Source organism: Erpetoichthys calabaricus, chromosome 16, assembly GCF_900747795.2.
Source record: "Erpetoichthys calabaricus chromosome 16, fErpCal1.3, whole genome shotgun sequence".
In the NCBI taxonomy this organism is placed as follows: domain Eukaryota; kingdom Metazoa; phylum Chordata; class Cladistia; order Polypteriformes; family Polypteridae; genus Erpetoichthys; species Erpetoichthys calabaricus.
In genome coordinates, this window is record NC_041409.2 from 90075681 (window position 1) to 90102623 (window position 26943).

The window sequence follows — 26943 nt, forward strand, 5'->3', positions numbered from 1 at the left end:
GGCCGCTGCTATTTTTAACATATATAAATGATTTAGATAGGAATATAAGTAACAAGCTGGTTAAGTTTGCAGATGATTACATCTTGCCTGAAGAAGGGGCCTGAGTTGCCTCGAAAGCTTGCATATTGTAATCTTTTTAGTTAGCCAATAAAAGGTGTCATTTTGCTTGGCTTTTCTCTACATTCATAATGGCTAACACGATACAACACCCTAGTACTACAGATGATACCAAGATAGGTGGATTAGCAGATAATTTGGAATCCGTTATATCACTACAGAAGGACTTGGATAGCATACAAGCTTGGGCAGATTTGTGGAAGATGAAATTTAATGTCAGTAAATGTAAAGTATTACACATTGGAAGTAAAAATGTTAGGTTTGAATATACAATGGGCGTTCGGAAAATCGACAGTACACCTTATGAGAAGGATTTAGGAGTCATAGTGGACTCTAAGCTATCGACTTCCCGACAGTGTTCAGAAGCCATTAAGAAGGCTAACAGAATGTTAGGATATATAGCATGATGTTTGGAGTACAAGTCCAAGGAGGTTCTGCTCAACCTTTATAATGCACTGGTGAGGCCTCATCTGGAGTACTGTGTGCAGTTTTGGTCTCCAGGCTACAAAAAGGACATAGCAGCGCTAGAAAAGGTCCAGAGAAGAGCGACTAGGCTGATTCCAGGGCTACAGGGGTTGAATTATGAGGAAAGATTAAAAGAGCTGAGCCTTTACAGTTTAAGGAAAAGAAGATTAAGAGGTGACATGATTGAAATGTTTAAAATTATGAAGGGAATTAGTGCAGTGGATCGAGACTTTTATTTTAAAATGAGTTCATCAAGAACACGGGGACACAGTTGGAAACTTGTTAAGAGTAAATTTCGCACAAACATTAGGAAGTTTTTCATTACACAAAGAACGATAGAAACTTGGAATAAGCTACCAAGTAGTGTGGTAGACAGTAAGACGTTAGGGTCTTTCAAAACTTGACTTGATGTTTTCTTGGAAGGAATAAGTGGATAGGACTGGCGAGCTTTGTTGGGCTGAATGGCCTGTTCTCGTCTAGAGTGTTCTAATGTTCTAATAATAATAAAATGCATTGCGTCTGTCATTTCAACAGACGGCACATCAGAAACATTTTTTGCAATAAAATACGATACTACAAATGTTTGTGATGTGCCATCTGTTGGAATGACTGAGACATAGCAACCAGATGGACACAAAGACACTTTTATTAAGGTGGATTACAAATATCTAAACTGCTTTGAAACAACTTTATAACGCTTTACAGCTTTATGTCAATCAACAATTCATGATCACAGACCTTCTGAGATCTCTTTTAGTGAGGCCTACTTGACATCAACAGATGGTTCTTGGGAGTAGCAAACTCGAAATGTTTCAGTCTTTTTTTTATTGGTCAAAGTGTCTCTAAACCACGGTTCAAATCTTGTGTCTTGGTTGGACCTCAGATTTGCTGACTCCTGACTCCAGTTAGCTTTTGATGTTTAGGACTTCACTGAGTTTCTTCAACCAACACTGTGAATGTCTGAATGAAGTATTCAATAGGAACAATAGAATACTTTGTGCATTATCAGTTAAAAAGACTTTGTTCATTATTGTAACTTGTATGAAGATCACACCATATTTTAAGACACATTTCACATGCTTTTTCTTTCCGCGGTAGCGAGCAAGTTGTCTAGCTTTCTATAATGTAGCGTCTTTCATATATGTTTGTCTGTCTGTGAGAAACACGTGCTGGGTGGTAGAATGCCACTCTAAGTCACGTGTTGCCATTTCTAAACGTAACCTGTCCCCGCGTTTTATTTTGGCAGCCCCTCTTCGTGTTCGGTCGATTTCGTGTTTCAAGTACCCTAACGCAGCGCAGAAACTCACTTTGACTTCAGAACAAAATCCATTGGTACGGATAAAGAATAAAAATACATGAAAAAGGTGCCAGTAGTGCCGGTTTATAATAATAATAATAATATATCGCCTTTCCCATGCTCAAGTTCGCGTGCGTGTTCGTGTTATATTAATAGTTGTATTTCTTTGTACATATTTATTTGTCCATGTCACTACATATTCTTCCACAGACGCACAGAAACACACACACATTGCACCATGTCATCCTTCTTCTGAAGCTCCTTGCACATGTTCTTCCACTTTGGCCAGGTGCCACAGTCCCGCAAATTTCTCCCTCATTTTATGTTTTTATTGGGCCGTCTGCCTGTCCGTAATCTGATTCCACCTTATCGCAGCGCAGCCCTGTTGCTCAAGCTTTTTTAACATCAAGGACGCGCCTCGATAGGAATCTGCTTTCCAGGCAGCTCACATCTGAGAGCCCCCCCCCCCGGTCCGCTTGACAGATCTCCCCCGGTCGCTCCGAGACATTCTTATTAGCGTGCAGCAGCAACTGGCTAGGTTTGATCGACTCGACCATCCACGCGCACGCGCTTTCCCAGGCACGGGCGCGCTACCCCAGCAGTCGCCTGCTCGATCCTTGGACAGCGGACTCCGGAGGTCTAATCAGCGCGGCACATCTTATCTCTGTTTGTCATCGGTCAGCTCCATTACACCCAGGGAGCTCTCCACACGGGCTACTGAGCTCACAGCCTGAGGGAAAGAGCAGCTGGAGCTGATCAGATATCGCGGGGTCTTATTATGGTGGGCTTGTGTGCAGCTACAATAATAGCCCCCTGACAGTCACTGTTTTAACACCTACATGCAAAAAAACCAGTTGAAGGAAATGGAGTCATGTACATTTGAAAATGAAGGCTGTTTGTGTTGTGAAATAATCCAAAATTCAAATTCAATGAGCCTCTGTTCTCTGCAGTCTTCCATTGTCAAGTACCAGAGACCTGACCTGTGACTTATTGGACCCCCATATTATTACCCTAAATACTTCCTCTGTCCCACTCAGCCTGTGACTCAACATCAACATGTCCAACTGTCACAGTTATTGACGTCAAAGGCTACTACGCAGAAGGTATAAGTGGATATTAGTGTCCATATTGAAGAAGCAATCACTTTATCACAGTGGATACTCTTAAGTAGGTGCTTCTATATTCTAATTAAAGTCAGGTGTAACTGAATAAGGGAGAAAGGACAGGGGGGCAACTCAGAAATATCAGGGGCTGGATACCAGAGATCAGGGGCTAAAGCCCCAGACGTTACTCCCTAACGACGCTTCTGAGGTGGACTAGGCAGCTGCTACATTAGTAGTGAAGGAGAACTTCTAATAGAAGGTACTCACTCTGCTGGCCGAATGATGGCCTACTCTGTCTTACCTGAGGCAGACATCAATGATTACAGACTGCAGACTCAAGAGGCATAGGAGCAGGAGCAGTAGGAGGAGGAGGAATAGTGGTAATAGAAGTAGTAGGAAGAGAAGGAGGAGGAGGAGTAGGGTTAAGAGGAAGAACAGCAGTAGAATGAGAAACTGTAGGAAAAATAGGAAGAGGAGGAGCAACAGTAGTAATAGTAGTAGGAATAGTAGAAGAGGCACTAGTGGCAATAGTAGTAATAGTAGTACAGCAGCAGAAGTAGTAGTAGAAGAAGGAGGATGAGTAGCAGTAGAAAGAAGAAGAATAGTTGGAGTAGCAGTATGAACAGTACCAGTGGAAGCAGTAGTAGTAGAAGGAGGAACTGGGTAAGCAGTAGGAACTGTAGTCGTAAAAGTAATAGGAGTAAGAAGAGGAATAGCAGGAGTAGTAGCAGTAACAGGGGGAACAGCAGTAGTGGAGGAGGAGGAGGAGGAGGAGGAACAGTAATAGTAGGAGTAATAGGAAGAGGACAAGGAGGAGCAGTGAGAACAGCAGTCGTGGGAGTAATAGTTGTAGGAGAAGGAGGATGAGTAGGTATAGAAGTAGTATTAGGAGGAGGTAGGGGAGGAGGAGGACTAAAGGAAGGACAAGGAGGAATAGTAGTAGTAGGACTGGTACTAGTGGCAGTAGTAGTACAGTGGCAGTGTGGTCAGACACACAAGTAAGAGTTGTTTCCTGCACATGCGACCATAATGCTATTACTACTATAATAAGATCCAATGGCATCTCCAATTTCCTGCCTTTCTATTCAGCGCAATGATCATCACACATCAATTTGTCAAGTCATGTCGTCCCTCAGTTGTTCACTTTCTTACACAGCAGGTCACATCACCTATGTGGAAGTAAAGATGTCAGGTCTAAAACTTTCAGATTCTATCCTAGCTCTCAGGCTGCCCTTGGTGACCCAGGGGTGTGGGTCATATACCCCGATCTTTCTGTAGCTAGCGGCTATGTGGGCTTCTACCATCCCACCTGATACAGAGATTCAGAATTGTCCCCGTCACTCATATCCATTGGGGAGATGATGTCCCCTCTGTGACAACTGATACCTTATGCCAGCCCTCACACAAACAATCCCTCAGTTTCTTTGTTGAGTGGAAATAAAAAAAGGCCAAAAGTTCTTTATGATAAAGACCACACATGATTCTCTACTGAGACCTCCAAGCACCTGTGCCAAGCTTGAGTGAAAAGAGACCCCCGCCGCCTGCCAGCAGCACATAAAGCTTCAATTCTAAATCATGAGAAGCAGCCATTGTACACCGCTATAGAGCCTCGCTCTGCGCTGCCGACAGATTTCAACAAAGAAAACAGAAGGGCACCTGAATTAACTGACATGGACAGAGAGGGTCAGGGGGTCCAGGAGTGGTAATCCTAGCCAGGCGGTCCAGCAACAGCTCCAAACCCGATCCCAGATAGGGCCGCGACAACAATGAGGGTCTGAAGGCTATATTTAAAGGGCTCTGGGAACGGCCTACTGGAGCACTTTGAATGAGGACTCAAGGTCAGCGGGCTTGAACTTCCTCTGTAGACACCGACGTTTGCAAAGGGACTTTTTTTTTGTTTTGTTTCATTTTTTTTTTTTTTTTGCAACACATTAAGATAAGCATTGTTTGTAAAAACAATGTGCGGCTTCAAAAGCTAAAAAAATATGAAGAAAAAAACAGATACTGTGCTCTTTGTCACTTGCATTACTGCTGTGTAAGAGAAAAAAAATACTCAATTAAAAGGAAGACCCTTCAGGGGAAATTTTCAATATGTACTATTTCTGCATCTGTAGCTCTTATCCAAAGTGACTTCCAAATGACAAGCGTAATGTCCATTCAGGTTAAGGCCAAGCATATATACATCTAAGGTCCCATAAACCTATAATGGAGTTCAGAAATCCCTGCATGAGAAGAGGACATGGCAGGACGCAGCAAATGCAACAGCTTCCCGCACGCATCATGTGTATCTCATGTCGCTTGTATGCAAAGCGATTGCGCTGTACTGTACTTCTATATTTATTTTAATATATATATTTATTTGAACTTTCCATACTTACTAATTAAAAGCTTTACCATATAACAGTGTTATAAGCGTTATAACTGGGAATCACAAAGCACTTCCCAAAATGCTAACTAGAGGGGGAAATCCCATCAAAAAACCCAGGCTAGACACTAAAAGGGCCACATAGAATCTTTATAAAACCACGCTTATTCTTCTCAAAAATGTTCTGTATGTACATGAAGCTCCATAGTACACACAAGGCAAAAAAGGAGTTTCCAGCAAGTGCAATCCAAAGAGAACAAGTCCCAAAACACAATCCAAGATGGAGTCAAAAAACAGAGCCAAATGTTTGGAAATCCAACCAAAATCACAAAGTACAGCAGAGCATGAGAAAACTCACCAACTCCCCAGCACATCTGAAATGAACCGCTAGGAACTGTGGGAGACCCTGAAGATTTATAGGGTGGAGGGCAGTTCTTGGTGTCAATTGGAGATTGGTCTTAAAGGAGCACCCACAAAACAGATGGGACATAACACAGGCTTGGGCATGTATATATAAAATGGAAAGAAAACTGCAAATCATAAGCAAAAGAAACAGTAACATATACAAATAAATCCAAAATGTACAATAAAGACACAACATAAGCATTTGAACCCCACCTAGATAGAGGAACCCTGGCTGACAGTACCATGTCTCACATGGCGTCTCTGGAACGTTGTGCCGTTATCTCTCGGTGTACACTACAACAGTGTTTCTCTACCTTTTTGGTGTTGTGACCCACTTTTTCCCCTATAGTTTTCTTTGCAACCCATCAAGAATCGAATGTGATTGGCAAAGCTCTCCCCCATGGTGAACAGAGCACACACAACAGAGAGGTGGTGGTCGGGAGAATCAAGTCAAAGTGGTGACCCACCATGACATCTTTGTATCCTTCTATCACCCACTACCATTATAAACAATTACAACTTGTGACCCACCAGCGGCAGCCTACGACCCAGCAGTTGATAAACACTGCACTACAGTGTCCCACATAGACATTACGCTCAACATCCAAATCACGTAACGTCCTGTTTCACAGACCAAATCATGGATGTCATGAGGAGCATACCTGCAGTACAACTGTCACGCGTATTAAAGCGGGCATAGGAGTACGCAAAAGAGACAGCAAGCAACTCACAGGCGGGGCAGTGTGGCAGGGCACCTGTGGCATTGACCGCTAAACCCTGAGGTAACCCACTGTAAGTGCATCGTTTAATGAGCTTAGCTGCTCACTTTATTGTGTTGCAGATTTCATTTTAAATGGAACCAAGTGCCATTTTTGCCCATCAGTCAATAACCCATAATGACAAAGTGACAACATGTTTTTGGAAAGGTTTGAAAAGTTATTAAAAAAAAATCAAGAACTGAAACCTCTGATTCTTATAAGTCCCTCAATTCAGTACTTTGTAGCAGTCACTCTGGCAGCAATTCCAGCAATTCTGTCTTCTTGGGTAAGTCTCTACAAGCTTTGCACATCCCATCCATGCATAAAAGAAGATCCAAACAAAAATGAAACAATCAATCAACAAGCCCCCAGAGCACCATTAAAGCACATGAGATATGTTAACATCTTCAGCTGGGGGAGCTGCTGGCTTTGCTGGCACCAACAGGCACACAGCAGAACTGAGATGTTGACAGAACGCCACTCACTCAGTCACTCACTCACCCTGTTAGAACCTGAACATTAAGGCGTCGAAGACACCCACACCTGTGCCAACCTCAGATTAGCCATCAATCCACCCTTCCATTGTTTTTTTTTTAAACTCGCTGGTTTCATTTTTGGACCTCCAGGTGCTAGAGCTTATCCCAGCAACACAAACTGTATACAAGATTCCAGTTCCTTTCATAGCATAAATCAGGGGTGGGCAGTGTCGGTCCTGGAGAGCCGCAGTGGCTACAGGTTTTCATTCCAACCCAATTGCTTCATTAGAAACCAATTCTTGTCAATCTCAGGCCTTATTTAATTTGAGGGCTTGTTAGTCTGCAATGTAAGGTTCTTATATCATAGATTTTTTCCTTTCCATGGATGTCATCCAAATGAGCTGAAGCATAAAACGTATCATTTTCAGTTTGTCACATTTTTCTATTAAGTTTTTTTACTAAATCAAACAGTGCATGATGAACACACACAGATGTAAATGGAAACAAGGTAGATGGAGAACTGCTGTCTGCTTTGTCATTTACATCTTATTACTAAATAAGCAGCCATTAGAACAGTGGACGCAGCTGTTTAAGATTGAAATAAGCAATTAAGGGTGGGGAACCTTATCAAGCGAGACCACTAAAATGAAGCATCAAAATGTCACTTAAGCAATAAGGGCTTCATCAGCAATAATTGACTTCTCATTAAGAAACTGGGTTGGAACAAAAACCTGCAGCCACTGCGGCTCTCCAGGACCGACACTGCCCACCCCTGGAATAAATGGAGGAAGGTCACTTTCACTCATCCTTCCACTTACTTTTGGGGGGCTTAGCCAGAGCCTTCTCCAGCAGCTAAGTATACAACCACCAACTGTAGCATCAACTTGTTAAGAGCACGTGCCAGAGCTGGAATACTAAAGGCTTCAATGGGTAGCCCACAGACCAGAGGTGTTGTAGTTATCCCACCCCCTGTTCCAAACTTTCCTTTGTTGTTCTCCAAAAATAAGATATGGCTGATCTTTCTTGTGCTTAGCTGATCAAAAGAAAGCCTTCAATATTTGAATCCTGGCAGCCACCAATGTGGCTCCTGGACTGTTGCTGTGTGTCAAAGTCAGTGCCAGCACAGGATGAAACGACCAGCACGGGAAACTGAGTCTAAAACATGAATAAACGGTGTCAATGGATGGTATAAGAGACACAACAAAAAAAAAACACACTGGAGAAGCCCACCAGAAACCATGAGAAGAGGGTCCAACAAGCCCCGGTTACGTTAAGAGATGTGAACTCCTTGGTCAGGTCAGGTAAGTGAAGATGAGTGAGTGACTGACATAGACATGAAAGGGTTAAAAAAGAAGCAGGTGGTAAAGGCAGAGCAGGGCAACACCATGCGTCCCCCCTTGTTATTGGGCTTAAGCATTTCCACCTTTGATCAGACTAAACGATATCCCAGACGCCTGGGCATCAAAGCACGAGTCTTTAAAATGCTGTGTTAAACTGAGATGGTGGGCAGCCTGTCAGTGTGCAAGTGGCTGTATGCGCAGAGTCAGCATTCAATATGGGGGTGGCGGCTGTCATTAACAGAGCCCTGAAGCTGCTTTGACTTGGTGGTGGGGGGGGGGGGGGGTGTCAACTTTACTACGCCAGGGGACTTCCTAAGCGCTGCTGACGAGGAAAGAAGAAGGAAATGGCAGAAGGGCAAAGAGACAAGAAACGGAAAAACCTCCATGGGCCTATAAGCTCTGATGCAAGGTCTTTAAACAAACATCATCGTCTTCTTCATCCAAGTGGAGTAGCCTATGGGGTCTTGACCATCAAGCTAAAGAACTGCATGCTGGATAGCAGAGAACGTGGAGGGTAGCTGGTGCCCACTTTATCCCAATACTATAAAAAGTAAAGTCTGGCGGTTAATGCCACACTCACTGGTCACTTGTTTCTGCTCAAAGTGGAAGAGAGCTGAATTGTGAACAGGGAATAACAGGCACAAGTTAGGAATCAGCTCTGCAGGGGATGGCAGCCCACTGAGGGGCGCAGACACCCATCCACTGGCACTCACATCATGCCAGTTCAGAACTGACAGTGTGGTTCTTTAAGGAACCTCAAAGTGCCAAATCCGCACAGAAGACTTGCCAGTCAACAACTGAAGATGGGTGCCAATATGGTGTTGAACATTTGAGTGTGCGGGACCAGTTCTAGCACCCTCACTAACACTATATTTGGCATTAGGAACAACTACACCAGCATTTTAAAGGGGCCTTATTGCCACATGCCTAGTGGAGAGCAGAATTTTTACAAAAATGAGCCAATGTCTATACAATGTGTCCCCACTCTCAGTGCCATGATTGCTGATAGAACAGCCTTAAGATAACGTAATGGGAAAAACATTTATGGTAAGAAAAGTAAAAATGCTTCAAACTTCCCAAACTGTGCCTGTCTTGTTGTATGCCATAGTTTAAATACCATATTTTAAAAATGGGCACTTTCTATTGGTCAAGATATTTTGCCCCATCACAAACTGTTGCTTAATCACAAACGACTCCCTTCTCCCTAATGCTGTGAGGACATAGACAGCCTCAATTGTAAAAACCCTTAGAAACAACAAGCTGGCATCCATTGTGTGGTGTGCATACTGCGCTGTCTGCACAGGCAAACTAATGAGGGTCTCGTGCTTGGTATCACTTAGTATCAAAGAAAAAAAAAACACAATTGTTACTAATTGTTATGTAAACATGGCGGTCTCATTGTACTTATCTCTCTGAACAGAAGGTGCAACTGCATGGAGAAACAAAGCAGACCTTCACCATTAATGAGGGGCATGTGAGCCATGAAGGAAGGTTTCATTTACGGAGACTTTCAAATATGAAATTATAACAAAATTCTGAAGCTGTAAGCAGTCCCATCAGACTATGAAGGCCTAAGCCTTGTTCAGCTTACATGACACTCACTCATGTGGGCCATTTTTGATGGGAGGAGCAGAAGGCCAAACATTCAGAGAAAAGATGGGAAGAGCCTGAGAAGGACACACAGGGGACTATGGCTAGTAAATGACCCCAGGACCCTAAATGCGTGAGGCAGCAACTCTAGCCCATACACCGAAGCCAAGTGGATCCGCCATACAAATTTCAAATAAACATCTGCCCATCAGAATTCTACCATCTCCAATATGGTGGACTTCCTCCATAAAAAAGTAAAGTGATACACATCAATCAATAATCCTCTTTCTATGTGGGGGCAAACCACCAATACCCTGAAACCAAGCAGATCCAACATACAAAATAAAGAGAAATCCACTTTCTCCAACATGGTGAACTAAAGTGATATAAATACACGACTTTCAATGAAACGGTAGGCGACTCCATCAGCTACACAAATCCGAGTTGTGACCTATGGCAGACACCTCGCTCACTTTTCACTCCTCAGAGATCCTTTGCAAACTTGTCATCTTCCCACACAGGAATGAAGGACAAACGCCACGTGGACTCACTCACCTAAGTGTCATGAGGAGACCCCTTAGGGACACCTAGAGTCCATGAAATTAAATTTGTGACCGTTGTTTTAATTGATGAAGTTATCAATGAACTGAGCAAATCAGAAGGTTTCTTATTCAGTGGAATCACATGCACAACTGATCACAATTCGTTCTTCCTCCAATGATTTAGAAATCTCACCGGTGCAGTGCCCGAGAGACAAATATTCAACAGCAGGATCGTTAGCAGGATCAACTTTGTTGGTAGCAAACACGTGACATCCATCAATAGAAAGGGGAAACTGCAACAAAAGCTTTTTAAAACTTGTCACATGAATGTCATAAATTAGCATACAATAAAGCCACACCCACTGTCATTGAAATCTTCAAAGAGAATCTCCTCTCCACCACCTAAGGTGTTGGTGGTTCCTGCTAGTAAACACTGTGATTAGCATAAAGCCAGACATGACACATCACTTTGTCCTCTGAAAGTTCTTCTCCACAGTGCAATGCCATCTCCACTAGGATCACACTGTCTACTTGTACAAGTCACAACTGGAAACAAGCTCCACATGTCACTCTTATCAAACCTGGAGCTGATTGTGCACCTAGGGGATTTTTTGGGTTGAACCCGATGCACAAGCTCATCAACACAATCTCTTAGAACAGTCAGCACTGATCAGGACCTCAAGGCTCACCAACTCAGCCACGATGGACCTTTAGCATTCATAATCCACAAAGACAATTTATAAAATGTAAGGCAACCTGAGGGACAGAATCAACGAAACCCACCGACCTTAAAGGAACCCGGGACTGCCAGCGCCAGCGCCTGCTTCTTCAGCTCACACAGTCGGAATTGACACTTCTTGCACCAGTTGCCCTTTTCTTCCATCCTGTCAAGGGGGCTGGACTCGGTGACACTGACTGACCCAGCTCCCTCTGGGGGTGGCCGGCTGCCACATTGATCCTCCTCGGCAGACTGAAGCCTCTTACGTGGACCAAGTGGCAGGGGCACAGGAGCCTCTTTGGTGGAGCAGCCTTCCACAACCTAAGGAAAAGACAAGAGTAGAGTTTAGAACGATAAGGGGGAGTCAAATCAAGGAAAAAAAGTGGCAATGGTAAAAAGAACCATTTTGTACAATGTGCGATTATCTGTTTAGTATTGTCACACACATGCGCTTAGGGGTCAACCAAAGGGTCCAAATCCGGGTGGCCAAACGATGGAAAAGGGTTGGTAATGAGCACAAGTGCCTTTCTCTTCTTCCCACATAAGATTAACTCATTTCTTTCAACACTTCCATCCCATCCAGATGACCTCACTTCCAGCTTCCTGTCACTATAATATAAAAACTCATTAACTGTATTAACTCATTTCTTCGTCTTTGTTGTTTTACAGTAAAAAGACCAGTTTCAGTCTCTTACGATTACTCATTATATGTTATCAAATCTTTTTCGTGTTTATTGTGCCTTATTATATATATATATATATATATATATATATATAGCGTTACCTGGTAGGTAACCACCCACACTAACAGATTGTGACACAGACTTCGAATGCCGTGAATGTAATTACCCCGATCTACATGCTGTCAAATAAACGAATCACACGCCGTGGCCCAACGTTAGGGGCATCGCCTCTGGCGCTGACGTCCGAGGTTCGATTCCCGAGAGGGAGTGCAGCGGAGTGTGTACACCTGATGAGCCCAGAATGAGGGCGAAACACGTGTCGTGTACTCTTTGCATTTATTTGACAGTAAACTATTTCAACCATATATATATATATATATATATATATTATATATATATATATATATATATATATATATACAGTAGGTATACATGAACAATGAAAGCACGATGGAGCAGCAGCACTATTTTACATCTATGCCATTTTCAGTCATAGCTTTAATTTACGTAAACTTAGCATGTTGTGGACAGACACGGTATGTCCCGTGACCACCATTTGTGTAGTGTGACTCAGTCATAGCACTCTGTGATGAGCCACGACTGGTCAGATTTTGTCTTTTGACTTAGTGCCGGCCTGTTGTGCATGTGGGTTTTGGCAGCCAATGAAAAATTCAGATGGAAGTAGAATGAATACATTGGCAGAAACAGAGAAGAGCTCAAATTAGATGTTCAAGCAGAAGAACATGTGTCCAATTTTATGTCCATGTTGTCCATTTTTGATTCTTTTGTTTATGTTAATATTGATTGCGATTATTATTTCCATTATTCTTTGTGCCTTGTGGGTGGTTCCCCTAGAGGCAGGACCACTTGCCCATCACTACAAGCACTGTCCTCTGTCTGATAAAGGTGAGGGTTTCCCACAGGTGAGTGTTTGTTGTGTCTCTGCTTATGCTTATTGTGTTTTCTGACTTTTTTGACCTTGTCTTGGATTACAGTATTGAGACTTTTTTCTCCTTGGGTTACCTTTTTGTGCTCCATGAAGCTTCATGTAATTTCAGAACTTTTTCATTAAGAACAATTCTTTCATGTTATAAAGATTCTATGTGGCCCTCTGTGTTTACTAGCCGGATTTTTTTGATGGGGTTTCCTCCCCTGGTGGGCTTTTTTGAAACTGTTCCAGACTTAATGTGCTGTAGGTCTCTTGAGTACACAATAAAATGGTGGCCTCAAGAAATGAAGAAGATGGGCTTTCTGGACCGCAAGGACAGAGGACAGACTCATGGAAGTCTGGAGCCTGCACAATTGTTTATGTGAGGTCTTGTTTTTATTCTAGTGTGTTCCAAAATGCGTTGACCAATAGGAAACAACAGGAGGTTTGAAATTGCGCAACACTTTGTGATGGAGACATGTAAGCCATCATCCCCTGAGATCAGGCATGCGCAACCTTTCCGCTATTGACGGCCGCACTACAGACTTTTTACTTTAATAACGGCCGCACTACAGACTTTTTACTTTAATAACGGCCGCCAGTAAGTCCAAGTAAACTTAATAATGTTTTATGATTTATGTAAAAATTTACAGATTACACATTAAAACAGAGTATGATATATCTGACAATATTCAATTTACTGGTCTACATATGTACAAAAATGTCTACGAAACGTCATATAGGACAAAAAACCTTTATAGCAATTGTTTCAGGAAGTTTGGAAAACATCGCCATTAATGGCTTCCTTGCTCTTGCATGTTTGCAGACAGACTTGCAAAGTCAGGGGACTCGCTGGAGACCATTAGCCGTATTCCAGACTCTAGATTGCTGTCTACCAATCGGGTTCGGTACTTGTTTTTCAGATATTTCATTCTGGAAAACGCTGCTTCGCACAAATAAGTGCTTCCGAAAAGAACGAGAATGTTCCTGGCTAGTTCTCGTAGTTGTGGGTATTCTACTGCTGATTTCCACGATGAATATATAAAGGGCAACATTTTGGTCAACATACCGACCCGGCTAAGGAAGGTTCTGCGGTGTTTGAGATTCTACACTTGCAGGAGTCTAGAGACCCCAGAGTCCAAATCGGCTTTCGGCGTCACCATACCGACCCGGCCGACAAAGATTCCGCGGCGTTGAGACCCCTTACTTGCTGGAGTCCAGAGACCCTACACCTGCACGGCCGCCATTACGTACACTTTAATATACACGTCCACGGCCGCCAAAGTCCTTGCCCACGGCCGCATGCGGCCGTACGGCCGCAGGTTGCGCACAGCTGCCTGAGATGTTTAGTCGTGTAGCCTGACACCCTCAATTTGAGGAGATCTGGCAAATGCAGTCATTAAAGGAATACTCCACCCAAAAAGGACATCTTTTATATGTTACTTATTGGACTTTGGAGTTGAAGACAGGACTCTTGACCAGTAAATGAATGTGAGAGGCAGGTCTTTAATTTTAAAGGAGCTTCTTGTTTGTGGACTAATTTCATTATACAGACTCATTTATTTAACAATATTGTAGCAAAAATTCCAAGCATTTTGCATATTGTGGGCATACGACTGGATGACTTGACATGTGGACCATGCAACACAAGTAATGCAAGATTTTTTCATGGACATATTTTTGTTGGCTGCTGTCCAGCATTGGTCTCCATTGGATCACCTTCTTTATTTTGTCCTTTCTCCACAAACACATGAGATTACATTTTTTTCCTCAATCACAACTACAACCTATATGTGGTAATTAATGTCAGTCACTCATTGTCCAACACGCTACATCCTAACACAGGGTCACGGGGGTCTGCTGGAGTCAATCCCAGCCAACACAGGGCGCAAGGCAGGGTAATTAATGTTTAAAAAAAATATTTTTGGCTGGAGTATTACTTTACATGTGATGTAGTCGTGTTGTGTGACACCATCCTTACAGAGCTTGGAACTGTGCTGTGGATTCTGCATGTTCTTCTTGTAAGGGTTTCCTCCAGCTCTCTGTGTTTTGTCTGATATTGATGTGCACGAACTTCCCATGTCCACTTGACCCCTGGCCTTGTACCCTCTACTGGGAGAGACAATGTCATATCACAGCCCTTGACCACAGCTTTTACACTAATCAGATGGTGTGTCATCTAAAAATTGCCATTGTTTTATAAAAATACTACCTGTGCTGTCCATTTAACGGCTGACATCTAAGTAATCAACGTAGACCTCCACGTTAACATTTGCACTACGCCACCATTTAAGGAAGGGCATTGGAATGTATTTTGTAATGCATGTAGTAATAAAAGGGCGGCACGGTGGCGCAGTGGGTAGCGCTGCTGCCTCGCAGTTGGGAGATCTGGGGACCTGGGTTCGATTCCCGGGTCCTCCCTGCGTGGAGTTTGCATGTTCTCCCCGTGTCTGCGTGGGTTTCCTCCGGGCGCTCCGGTTTCCTCCCACATTCCAAAGACATGCAGGTTAGGTGGATTGGCGATTCTAAATTGGCCTTAGTGTGTGCTTGGTGTGTGGGTGTGTTTGTGTGTGTCCTGCGGTGGGTTGGCACCCTGCCCAGGATTGGTTCCCTGCCTTGTGCCCTGTGTTGGCTGGGATTGGCTCCAGCAGACCCCCGTGACCCTGTGTTCGGATTCAGCGGGTTGGAAAATGGATGGATGGATGGATGTAGTAATAAAGTGCATTGCATTTTTCATTACAGCAGATGGCAAATCCCAAGCGTTTCTCATAATAAAATGCATTTCTATAAATGTCTGTGATGTGTGGAGGAAGAAGAGCAACGCATCTTTTGCCTTTCTTGTAGTTTGATATTAACAGCTAAAGATATGTCAAGAATCAAGTTGTATTAAGAAATGCAAAGCATTATAGGATTGTGTATTCTTTCATAAATGTTTGTTACAAGAATTGTAAAACCACTTAGGTTACCGTTAGGCCAGAATGTTCTGGTAACAGGTTTCATATTTCCATAGGACTAAGAATGAAGGAATGTATTTAGATCTTTCAAATTAATTAGGGGAAGCTCATTTTTAAAATCTTTAGTGCATGGCATGATAGAAAGTCTGATGTTCAAATAATCAATCAGAATTGTTATCATGACTTCCATGGGGTCTGATGCCCTTGTCTGGGAAAACTATTGATTCATAGGCTTGGCTTTGACTTTGCCTTTTTGCATCCACATATGTGCCATCTGTTGGAATGACAAATGTAATGCACATGTCTTAGTTATATGCCATTGGGTTGTGATGAACCATCTGTTGGAATGATAAATGCAATGCATAGTCTTTGTTATCTGCAGTTTGCTATGGAGTTTGTAAAGCAGTGTTAATGTTTGTGATGTGCCATCTGTTGTCCGTTATATTTCATTTGGTACTGGATTTGTAAAAGTGATGTTGATGTTTGTGATGTGCCATCTGTTGGAAGACACATGCAATGCATTTTACTACTACAAATGTTTGTAACTCACTATTTTTTGCAATAATAGAGACATAGCAACCGGACGAGCACACATATACACAGACATCCATCCATCTTCCATTATCCAACTCGCTATATCCTAACTACAGGGTCACGGGGGACTGCTGGAGCCAATCCCAGCCAACACCGGGTGCAAGGCAGGAAACAAACCCCGGGCAGGGCACCAGCCCACCGCAGGGCACACACACACCCACCCACCCACACACTAGGGACAATTTAGGATCATCAATGCACCTAACCTGCATGTCTTTGGACTGTGGGAGGAAACCGGAGTACCCGGAGGAAACCCACGCAGACACAGGGAGAACATGCAAACTCCACACAGGGAGGACCCGGGAAGCGAACCCAGGTCTCCTAACTGCGAGGCAGCAGCGCTACCCACTGCGCCACCGTGCTGCCCTATACACAGGCACGTGCCCTTTTATTAAGGTGGAAATTTATATTATTTAATGATTCTTGCTGGGCCACACATTTTTCAAATATACATTTGTAAACCTCTTAATCCAGTATAGTGTTGCAGTATCCCAGACTGGAATAAACCCCAAACGAGATGGCACTCCATGGCAGGACACACTCACTTAGTAATACTGGGTTCATTTGGAGTCACCAATCAATCGAACACACGTCTTTGGAATGCTGGGCAGTTATGGGAGTCAGACCACCTGCACACTTTGAGAAAGCATGAAGATTCCATACAGACAGAACCAGGACTGGGAAGCAGCAGCGCTAACCGCTGAGCCATGCAACTACTGTAGATTACATGCAACAGCAAATAAAGACCCCCACAGAACACATCCCACATTGAATACACATAATACAATGTTTGCTTGATCCAATATAATCTGATACAGTTGTGCTTGTGTATCCAGCCTTTACAATGACCACGATTTTGTTAGGGGTAGGGTTTAGCCCACCCCTCTGCCACTAGGTCGAAGAGTAAGGGTGGGAGTCATTCCATGGGGTTTCTTGTAAATCATACATGCAAGTCAGGATGAAGTACTGGGGGGGCTCTCAAATATCAAGGGCTAAGCCCTGAAGCCCACAAATGATGCCACTGGACAAATGTCCATAACTTGTCAAATTTAGCATTTGGGTTTTGTGACCCTGACCCGGAGCTCCTCTAAACACATTATAAGAGTAGCTTCTTTAAATCCTAAGCGAGGCCATTCATACAAGTCACTAACGGGCATGGGGTGGACACCCAGCCATTTTACCCACTGAATGATCCAGCATGGCCCACCAGAGTCAGCTATGTTACACACACACACACTCCTTGGGTGCACACAGGACCCGGAGACTGATCCTCTCAGATATTATTTTGTGTTCGTAACATGAGCTTATATATCCTAATTAAATGCATGCCGACTGGCTAATCTGGACATATAGATCACTGGGTTGTGCCAAAGGACTTGATGCCATGCCCTTCTGCTTCCAATATGCAAATGAGGAGACCCACATTCAGCATGAGCGCCCAGAGGCACCCACATCCTGACCTAGTGTGGTATGTTCACAGTCGCCAAGGAAGTCCCCGCTCGCTGTCACATACACACACCTGGGCCAGCCATCGCCTGTGCCTACTGATACATTGTTGCATAGTAACCACCAGCGACACAGACACAGGCTATTCATGGAATGGCTTGGGTATTTCCACGCCCAGGCTGGATACAAACATAAAAGCAGGACAGTCCTCCCTGATGCATGCAGCTCTTACTTAGCTATGAAGGTACTTTCACAAATTTACATATGCAATGAAAAAACTTAATTTTATATAGTGTCTTTTTGTAAAGATGACTCTAAAGTGCCATTACAAGAACAATATTGTATAATTGTTGCAATTTATGTCCTGGTAGGTGAAATAATGCAGCATAAATCGTCCACTGCCTTGGCTACTGAGACAGACACATGCAGACTGACCACTTCAGAAACACTCCATCTTTGACTATGCCTACATTTGGAAGTCATTTCTGGGTGCTGATGCCTTCGGATATCAGCTCTTCACTGTCAGACATCCATACAGATCACAGAACCCACAACCACCAACAACTGGTGAACTCAAACCAAAAAACACAGACCCCATACTCTGAAAGCCCCAGAGGTACATATAGACTGAATGCGCAGATTTCAGACCCTAGCTCGCTGATCTTAATGTGGATGTCTGCACACCCTGGTTGACCCTTAAATTGGTTAACTCGCACGTATCATTACACACCGACCCTCCCAGCCTGTACAGACACCACCCTCAACAACACAAACTAATCCATCGGATTTCCGTTTAGAGCTTAAACCGACACCAAATGAAAAACAAAAGGGGGCAGTCCACTGAAATCCGAACTCTCACCGTCCTCCGGCGACTGTCGACCTCTGTCCCCCAGACACTCATCTTCTGACAGGGCGGACGGTTCCGTGCACGGGGCTTCGGAATTGCGATCTCCTCCAATGCAGGTCAACGCGCATATTTCTCCGAGCTGACCGGGACGGCACCCTGTCGCTGTCCCATAGCGAGGGCAGCAAGCGAGAGCTCCAGCGGCGTCACTGCGTACAAGTTTTGAGCTCAAAAGTTTGCAGAGCGCTTTTGAGCGGAGGAGGCGGGGCCGCGCGCACCCGTGAATGAGACCTGGGCGCGCTCACGTGCGGCTCTGCCGTACTACGTCGCATGGGGACGAATTGGACAACATGGCACTGCGCTAAACAGGCTGGTGGATGTCGTGTTCTGAAGGGGCGGGAGGAAGGGGGGTGCAAAGCATTTTTAATGAAAAACAAAGAGCTGTCATTTCACTGGGATCAATTTCGAAATGTTTGCATTTATACTGATCGTTTTAGGAGATGCCTCCCTTTGGGTTTATACTGCATAACTTTACTCCAAACAAAAAGGATAACGCAATCGTAACATAACATACTCGACTAGGTAGTGAAGTGTTACCTGGCTACTTTGAGTGGTTGGCAGAGCGTTCGGTTCCGTTCGGTACCTGAATTGGGCTTGTAATCACTACTGTCCCGTGCCGGCAATTGCAGTTTGGAGTACCGGGAAAACACCTACCAGCATTTTCTCACAACTGTATGCGGTCTCCTAGGATTTAGTGGGGGGGGGGGGGGGGGGGGGGGGTGCAGACTAACACCCTCCTCACCCCGGGTCTTTAAGCATAAAATCTTCCTGAAGTAAACATTTATATTTACGAGATGGCACTCCCCCTTTACCCACACGGATCTTTAAAGTTAAAATCTGTCCATCTCGAAACAATTATCTATATGAGCTGAGGAAATCGAAACACATGAAGTACAACCATCACCCCCACCATAACGCCCAGTACTGGCTATGTTATGTTGTATTGTGTTGTGCTATGGCAGAGACGGTCAATCTATTAGGCTGCATAGGCGGCCGCCTACGCTCTTAAAAGTAACACATTTGTGAAATACCAACGGGTCCCTGATTTTAAAACATCTCTTGCTGTATAGAATAACACATAAGTTTGGGTTTTCGTGACCTGTTAGTATCCTGATAGTCTATCCATCCGTCCATTTTCCAACCCGCTGAATCCGAACACAGGGTCACGGGGGTCTGCTGGAGCCAATCCCAGCCAACACAGGGCACAAGTCTACTCTGCATCAAATATTTCTGTTTTGTCCGCCTATTATGACCCATCTTAAAGCTCAGAGAACCAGCTTCCTTTGTAAAGAACCCACCTCAGATTTGAATGGTTCTTTATCAAACAATGGTTCTACGAGGAACTACACAGCTCAGTAAAAAGCCATTAAGGAACTAGGATTTTTAAGAGTGTAGGGTGCAGACAACTGAGGGGCGCATGCCCACGACAGCGAGAGGTGCAGTTTATTTAACTCCAGCGGCGCGCGCTCTGTACCTCTCCTTTGATAACTCGGGGGACACTGAGAAGGGGACTCATTCCAAATCGCACCCACCCCACCCTCCAAGTACTCGAAGTGTACTGAAATCGCGCCTCTTAGTCTGGTAATACTGAAAGGGCCCAATGGACTCGGAGGGGTGCGGTTTATGTACCTAAAGAGGCTCCCAACCAACGGACTTCAAATGGGCTCTGACCGGCACTGTGCTGTGTTGTGTTGTGCTGTGCTACGTTACGTTACGTTCTGCGGCGCAACACGTCGTTTTAAAGTATGGGTACGCAAGGTATGTTTTAACCCCTTAGCGATGTACCCCATTCAGCGTTGTACTCCATCCTCCCCGAAGACTGAGCGATATATCTGTATCCACTACCATAGGGTGAAGGGGGTCCCTTGAAGACAGCTCTATAGCTAATTAATTAGTGAGGCTCTTTATGGGCCCCCACTGCTACTACTCAACCCTCGACCACAAATGCAACGCATCTTATGCGTCGCGCATTTTGTGCTCCTGGATATGTCATGTTATGCTCAGTACTTGAAATATGCTGGCAATCTCCAGGACACCTGCCGCCATTCGTTGTCTGGGGTAACGCGCGTATTTCGTATTTTGTTTTTAAGGAGATGCTGTTCCTTGAGAATTTTAGCGAGGGGGGCCAGACTAACGCCACTATTGTCTTCAAACTTTTAAGTCTATTTATCTGTAAAAGTTGATACGGAACGGGGGCATAACTTAACCCCACCATTCTTTAAACTTAAAACCTAACCATCTTTCAACTTCTTGATCGGCATGAAGAGGCAAGCAGAAACACATGTCTGTCGCCCTTTACTCACATGTTAAGTGACGACACGTCACTCACTCACTGACACACATACAAGCCATTTGAGAACCGCCAGACAAACGAACCGACATGTCTGAATGAGGAGGGCCGGAATCACTGCGGAAACGGATAATGGGCGCTGGTGCATTTATAAACCGTTCACTCCTAAAAATGAAGGTGCCAGAGCGGTTCTTCAGAGCGATGTCATTCCGGGACCATTTTCGCATTCCAAAAAGAAACATCCAGCTGAAGGTTTCAGAAAGAACCGTTTATTTATTTGGACCCCAAATAAATACTAAGGGTTACAATTCTAAAAGGACTGTCACTGAAGACAGTAATACCACAGGGCAAGTGCAGGTTTTCTTAATCTGTTTTGGGTTCTGCGGCCTACCATACATTAAAGATTTTAGTCTATTTCTGCATATTAGGACATTTTTCAAAGCACAAACAACTACCTTAATATGCAAAGAATCCTTCCCAGAATGACATGGTGCTTTGTCAAGCAAGGGTTCAACGAGGAACCACACAACACAGTAAAGAACCATAAAGCGTCAATAAAGAAAGAGTGTTTTTAAGAGTGTGTGTGTGGAGGGGGGAGCAGGGCCTTCTAATTTAGACGAAACAATCAACCTGATCGTCCGTGCATTAATAATAATAATGTGGGAACGACAGGCACGCGGTTACACACGGCAGGCAGAATTTTATTAAAGGGTTATTTTTAGGATCGATTAGGATAAGAAAACGGATATACGCGTATTTTAAAAAATTCCGGTGTTAGCTTTTCAAGTTAAGCTTAATATACTGGTGCCCTGTACATGGATTGTTCCTGCCTTGCGCCCGCTGTTGCTGTAGTAGGCTTCAGCATCTCCATCCCCACCCCCACCCCCAATTCTGTTCAGGATAAGGGGGTTTAGAAGATGGGCGGATGGATGGTCAGATGCATTTTGAGGCATTTTAAAATGTCGAACTCGTATGTGAGGAAGCCAAATAACAGACGGCGGAAGCGCTGTTTCTGAAAACTGGACGAACTTCAACAAGAAAAGTTTCATTACAGCTTTCCCTTCCTCCCCCGTTTCTGAACTCCGGTTGTAGCCGTCTGGCATTCGCTTTGCTTTGTTCGAGCGCCTCCTAACGGTAGTCACCAGTCATGTAATAATTTCCTAATAGAACGCGACACAACTTAAAAATTCCGAAAATAATTCATCATCTTTAACTTTGATTCAATGACAAAATACAATACTTACTGACTTCATCATTATGTTATTTTTAGGCATATCAAAATAATAAGGAACTGAAAGATCTTTTTTAGTTACTTAATATTAATGAGCCTTATTCGTCGTTTTCATGCATCGGCTCTTCGTTGAACTGGAGTCCAACATTGAGCTCAAATAAACGGACCTTATCGGTTAGGGGCCTTCCAAACTTTTTTTTGTCTTCAGCAGAAAATCGTATACCCGGGCACGGGAGAAGGTGCAACCCGCCCTGATATGAACAGCAAAAACTAAGCACTGCGCCATCACGGCCAGCAAGTGAGACATTATAGGTATACTCAAACGCCCCAAAGATGACGAGATAATGTGATGTGTTGTTGTGGGGATGATACACTCGAAGCAGTCTCGCAAACTGACCGGTGTTTGATAGCCATTAAACTACATGAGCATTTCCAGTCAGGGAGTTTCTTAGAGACGGCGAGTCCAATGGAGCCGGAAAGTGTCAGGCGGATTTGAATTGCACGGACCGCAGGGACTTTATGTGGGGAGTAGAGTTCTGAAAGCAGGCGATTCTCTAATGGACAAGGTAATGTCTTTTCAGAGGAACACATTTTCTAACTTCCCCCTTCGCACAAAATGATCTGATGAGCAGTAATTTAGATTTAATCTACCCAAGCAGTGGGGCGCATCCATGCGCACTGAGCTGCGCGCACGAGTTGAAATGGTCGCTCTCGTGCTGGCGACATCACTTGTAGATGCGATTTGTAAAGCTCAGTCACCCGAGAGGTCTCTGACAATCTCCTCGGATGATTGTCTTCCTTTTTCAATACAGGAACACATGAAATTGCAACGCGCGGAAAGCTTTTTCTGCTGAAAATTACACATAAAGAATTGTCAAAAAACGTTTGACAAACATATAATGACATTGTCATAAAAAAAACGAAGTTGTATTACTGGTCGACTAATCTGTTGCCTATTTAGGTAACATGAGAAGACTGCAGTTGTTTATATACTAGATGTATATTTTTAAGAATTCCTAATGATCTCAATTTTAGTGCCCAAATTGTCTTACGAGCGCCAACGAAGAAAACCTCGACTAACCGTAGGGAGGGCTCGTTTGCCGTTCTTGTTCCTTTGGCGCCACCACTTGGTCATTTTTAGAATTTCACTTTGTTTTACTGTCGAAGAAAGTAGGGTAAGTTGTAAATATTTCATGCGTTGTCTTTAAATACTTCATGAAGATGATTTTAAAAGACAAGGGCGTATTTACATTTTGAATGTGTTTTTTTTTTTACATTTTGCTAATATAGTATTTTTTATTTCATTTTTTGGTTTGTTTAATGTACTCTGTCCAAAAAAGTATAGTTACCAATTATTTCAAACAGTCATGTGCATGAATAAAGTGTAAAATTCACAGCATGACTGGAAATTGATTCTGTAAAGACACAAATTTAACAGAAGGGTAGAAAATGGGATTAAAATATGATATATGAAATAATAATCATATACACATTATTTGTGTTTAAATACGGGTGCACTCTTAACGGTTGTGTGATGGCACTTTATAGGTTTGTGTGCCTAATCATAGAAACATTACTTAACCAAGAACCATTTCATTCTGAGAAGGGTTATTTGCATATGAAGTTGGCTCTTTGGGCTTTAAAAAAAGGTTCCTAATATGTGGACCAAACAGAAATCTCTACAGTAATGCGTAGTGGGCTATATACCTTGCATGGATGCGAACTGATCAAGAAAGCCTGAAATTTGATTGTGTGCAGCACGAGCCTTTTTAAAATCACAAGCCCACTGCTACATCGCAAATCTGTTATCGACTATCTGTGGATCTGCATGGAGCCTGTTAAGGATCTAAATTAATAAAAAGGTTCTTACTAGAGACTTCATATGGACGGTTGTTTTGAGAACCCAAAATGATCCCCTATACGACACTTCAACGCCTTTATGTTTAAGAGTGCAGAAAACACACGCAATTTGAGAAATGCGTGTTCAATGAAACTGAGGCACTCAAGCGGCCCTTTGGGGCGTCTTCTCCGTCCTGGGGTGGTCCCTGTCTGGCCCCAGATCCTGAACTGCACAAATCGGTTCAGAAAATAAATGAAGGTTGGACACCAGAATTCATCCTCACATTGCAAAATGAAGTGGTGTGGGGAGGGGGAATAAAATTAAAAAAAAAAAAAAGCGGGTACGCTTAAGATGGCAGCTTCAGCAATTCCATTTCTAAATGGATTGGGCGGGGAGCAGTATAACTTTTTATTGGTTCGCATGCAAGAAAGCAATTGTGTGAACATCCCATTTGACTGTGACATAAACTGTGACGGTCCTATGAAAGCTGACAAAAGAATCTCGCAAGTCTCACTAAAGCAGTTTCAATCAACCCACTAGCCATCTGGCTAAAACCTGCGTGCGGCCATCGCGGAACAAACGGAACCGAGGGAGCGTCCGTAGGTTTGATGGAACAGCTTTCCGTTTCCAAAATAAGAAAGTCAAATCGATAGTCTGCGGGGTTAGACTGCTGGCACCCAGATGTCGGGCACAGACCCGCGTTTGGGCATGCGCCCAGGCTCAGACTCGGGGTCGTTCACGACCGGCCAGATTAGAGTCGGCAGCAGTCCGTAAATCGAACCGATTGGGGCTGTAAAAGAGCAATACTTTACATTGAAGTTAATAATAATAATAATAATAATAATAATAATGATGATGATGATGATGATGAAAGATAGGTGAATGTTATTCCCAGGGTGCAAAAATTAGGAGCGCAGCAGCATTTCAGCAGCCTTTATCATATTAACCCATCCATCCACTTTCTAAACCCGTTTATCCCGAGCAGCGTTACTGTGAACCTGCAAGCATAAGCTCGCAAAGCAGGAACAAGCCCATGTTTCAATATTTCAGAATACTCATAATTTGAGGATGTCTCTTTTTGATATGTACATAATTTTAGGTCCGAATATGCGATGAAAGTCTGTTGATTCTCTCCTCATAGCCTCCCTTCTTCTTAGAACACACCAATATTTTAATTAACTTCACCAACCAGAAGTTGGAATGTGTCGCCGAAACTCTGGTAGTTCGTCCGTGGGCTCGGCGCGTGCTTGCGTGTGAGGGACAGGTGCTGTGTGCGGGTCGCTCTCTTTCGTCCTCATATTGGCAGAAGTTTTTTTTTTGGTGACGAGTGCTCAGGTTAACCTGCAAGTGAAGGGACATTTCCTACGACGACACTACAGCCGCATAACGCCGAGCGAGTCGATGCCACGGAGGACTTTGTCAAAGGGAGGACCACTGCCCTTTATGAAAATACTTAAGAGGGCGAGTGTTTAATCCGCCCTTTGCAAATGCATACTTACAAGTCGCCTATAATAGTGTTTATTCTCTTTTTTTATAAATCACTCAGTTCCGTAAAGAAACAGACATTTACTGCACCCTGTCGGTAGAAGTTAATAGAATAAAATGATGATTAATTACCGTAGGCTGCATTTTCCCAGAGTTAAACTGTCTTCGTCTTATTGAAATGTTATTGCGATTAACCCTAACGCCAGAAACTGCGAGTGACACCTACCTTGGTTTTCCTTCTTAAAAGATGACTCGTAAATCCAAAAATGATGTCCGAGTCCACATAGAAAGTTCCCAAATCTATAAGGCCGGGGTTTTTCTTATTTGCCCTGGAAGTGTCGGATGTGTTTTGTAAAGCCATGACACGTGAATGTTAAATAGAAACGGGTTAGAAATATATTCCAGTGCCCCTGAGCGTCAGGGTGGGGATTCATGTATTCCTTATGACAGCCATTGCCGGTCCGATGTCTCTGTATCCACCCAACATCGCAGAAGCCCGGCAGCCTCTGTCTTCCTTTCGACTTCCTCCCTGCCTCCCTCCTATTCGTCCCACCAAGGCAGTCTGTTCCCGTAGAGAGCTGCTCCACGTCCGCTGGTCCAAAGGCGCAATAAGGCGGCACAATCCATCAGCAGATTCCCCGTTCCGAGCGTGTGCCACACTGGCCGCTCCGCAGTGCGTGCGCGAGTCTATGTATGTCGGAGTCGAGGCAGGCGCGCTCGATTTCCCTCGGCACACCACGTCTCAGACGAGGGTGCAATCAGAACAGAGAGCAGCAGAATCACTCCCTCTTCGTGTACTGCCTGGCTCCACTCTCCGCTTTTTAAAAATTACATCGACAGAGTCCTGAAGAGCGTGGCAGATCCGGCGATTGTGTTCACCTTTAGACGGAGCATCTCAACAAGTCAAGCGGAATAAGGCGCTGCTCAAGTAGGGTGTCCAGTGGCACGAGTCTTTCAAAAACTAATCTTGCCTACATGTTTGGCATCCCCGATTCTACTTTAAATTGAAAAAAAAATCTTACTTTTTGTCTCTTTCTATCTTTGTGATCTATGAGTTAAAATAAAGCTGCGCTCAATCCCGATATCAAGTCCGACTCTGTTCTGAGCGACAGGATAGTCCAACATGGGGGGGTCGGGTCAATATAGTGTAGCTAGCCACAAAGTGACACGTCTTCGTAGTGTGGGAGGAAACCTGTGATGTGACTACGAGGAGAATCTGAATGTGACACTTTCACGCCGAGTAGATGGAAGCTGCATTTCAATTGGAGACCCATCGGGCAGTCCACTCTTCAAAATGACGATTTTGTGATGGCACTTTACAGGGCTGTGTGGTTCCTGGTGGAACCATTGCTTGTCAAAGAACCATTCCATATAGGGAAAGATTTGCATACGAAGTTGGTTCTTTGGGTTTT

At 43.9% G+C, this 26943-nt stretch overlaps 1 protein-coding gene across 2 annotated transcripts in view; it reads right to left on the reverse strand.

The window, feature by feature from the left end:
• The window catches only part of kif26ab (kinesin family member 26Ab), a 209223-nt gene extending 182584 nt beyond the window's left edge, over positions 1-26639 (reverse strand). Inside the window, exons 1-2 of one of the 2 annotated variants that reach the window (XM_028821276.2) lie at positions 25758-26639; positions 11246-11497 (exon numbers count right to left, since the gene is read on the reverse strand). In XM_028821276.2, the coding sequence (XP_028677109.2) occupies positions 11246-11497; positions 25758-25892 (387 nt within the window). In that variant the 5' untranslated portion in view covers positions 25893-26639. Of the gene's footprint in view, positions 1-11245; positions 11498-18640; positions 18875-25757 lie in introns of those variants that run through there. The other variant, XM_051919758.1, reaches the window with a different exon arrangement.
• Positions 26640-26943: the final 304 nt, after the last annotated feature.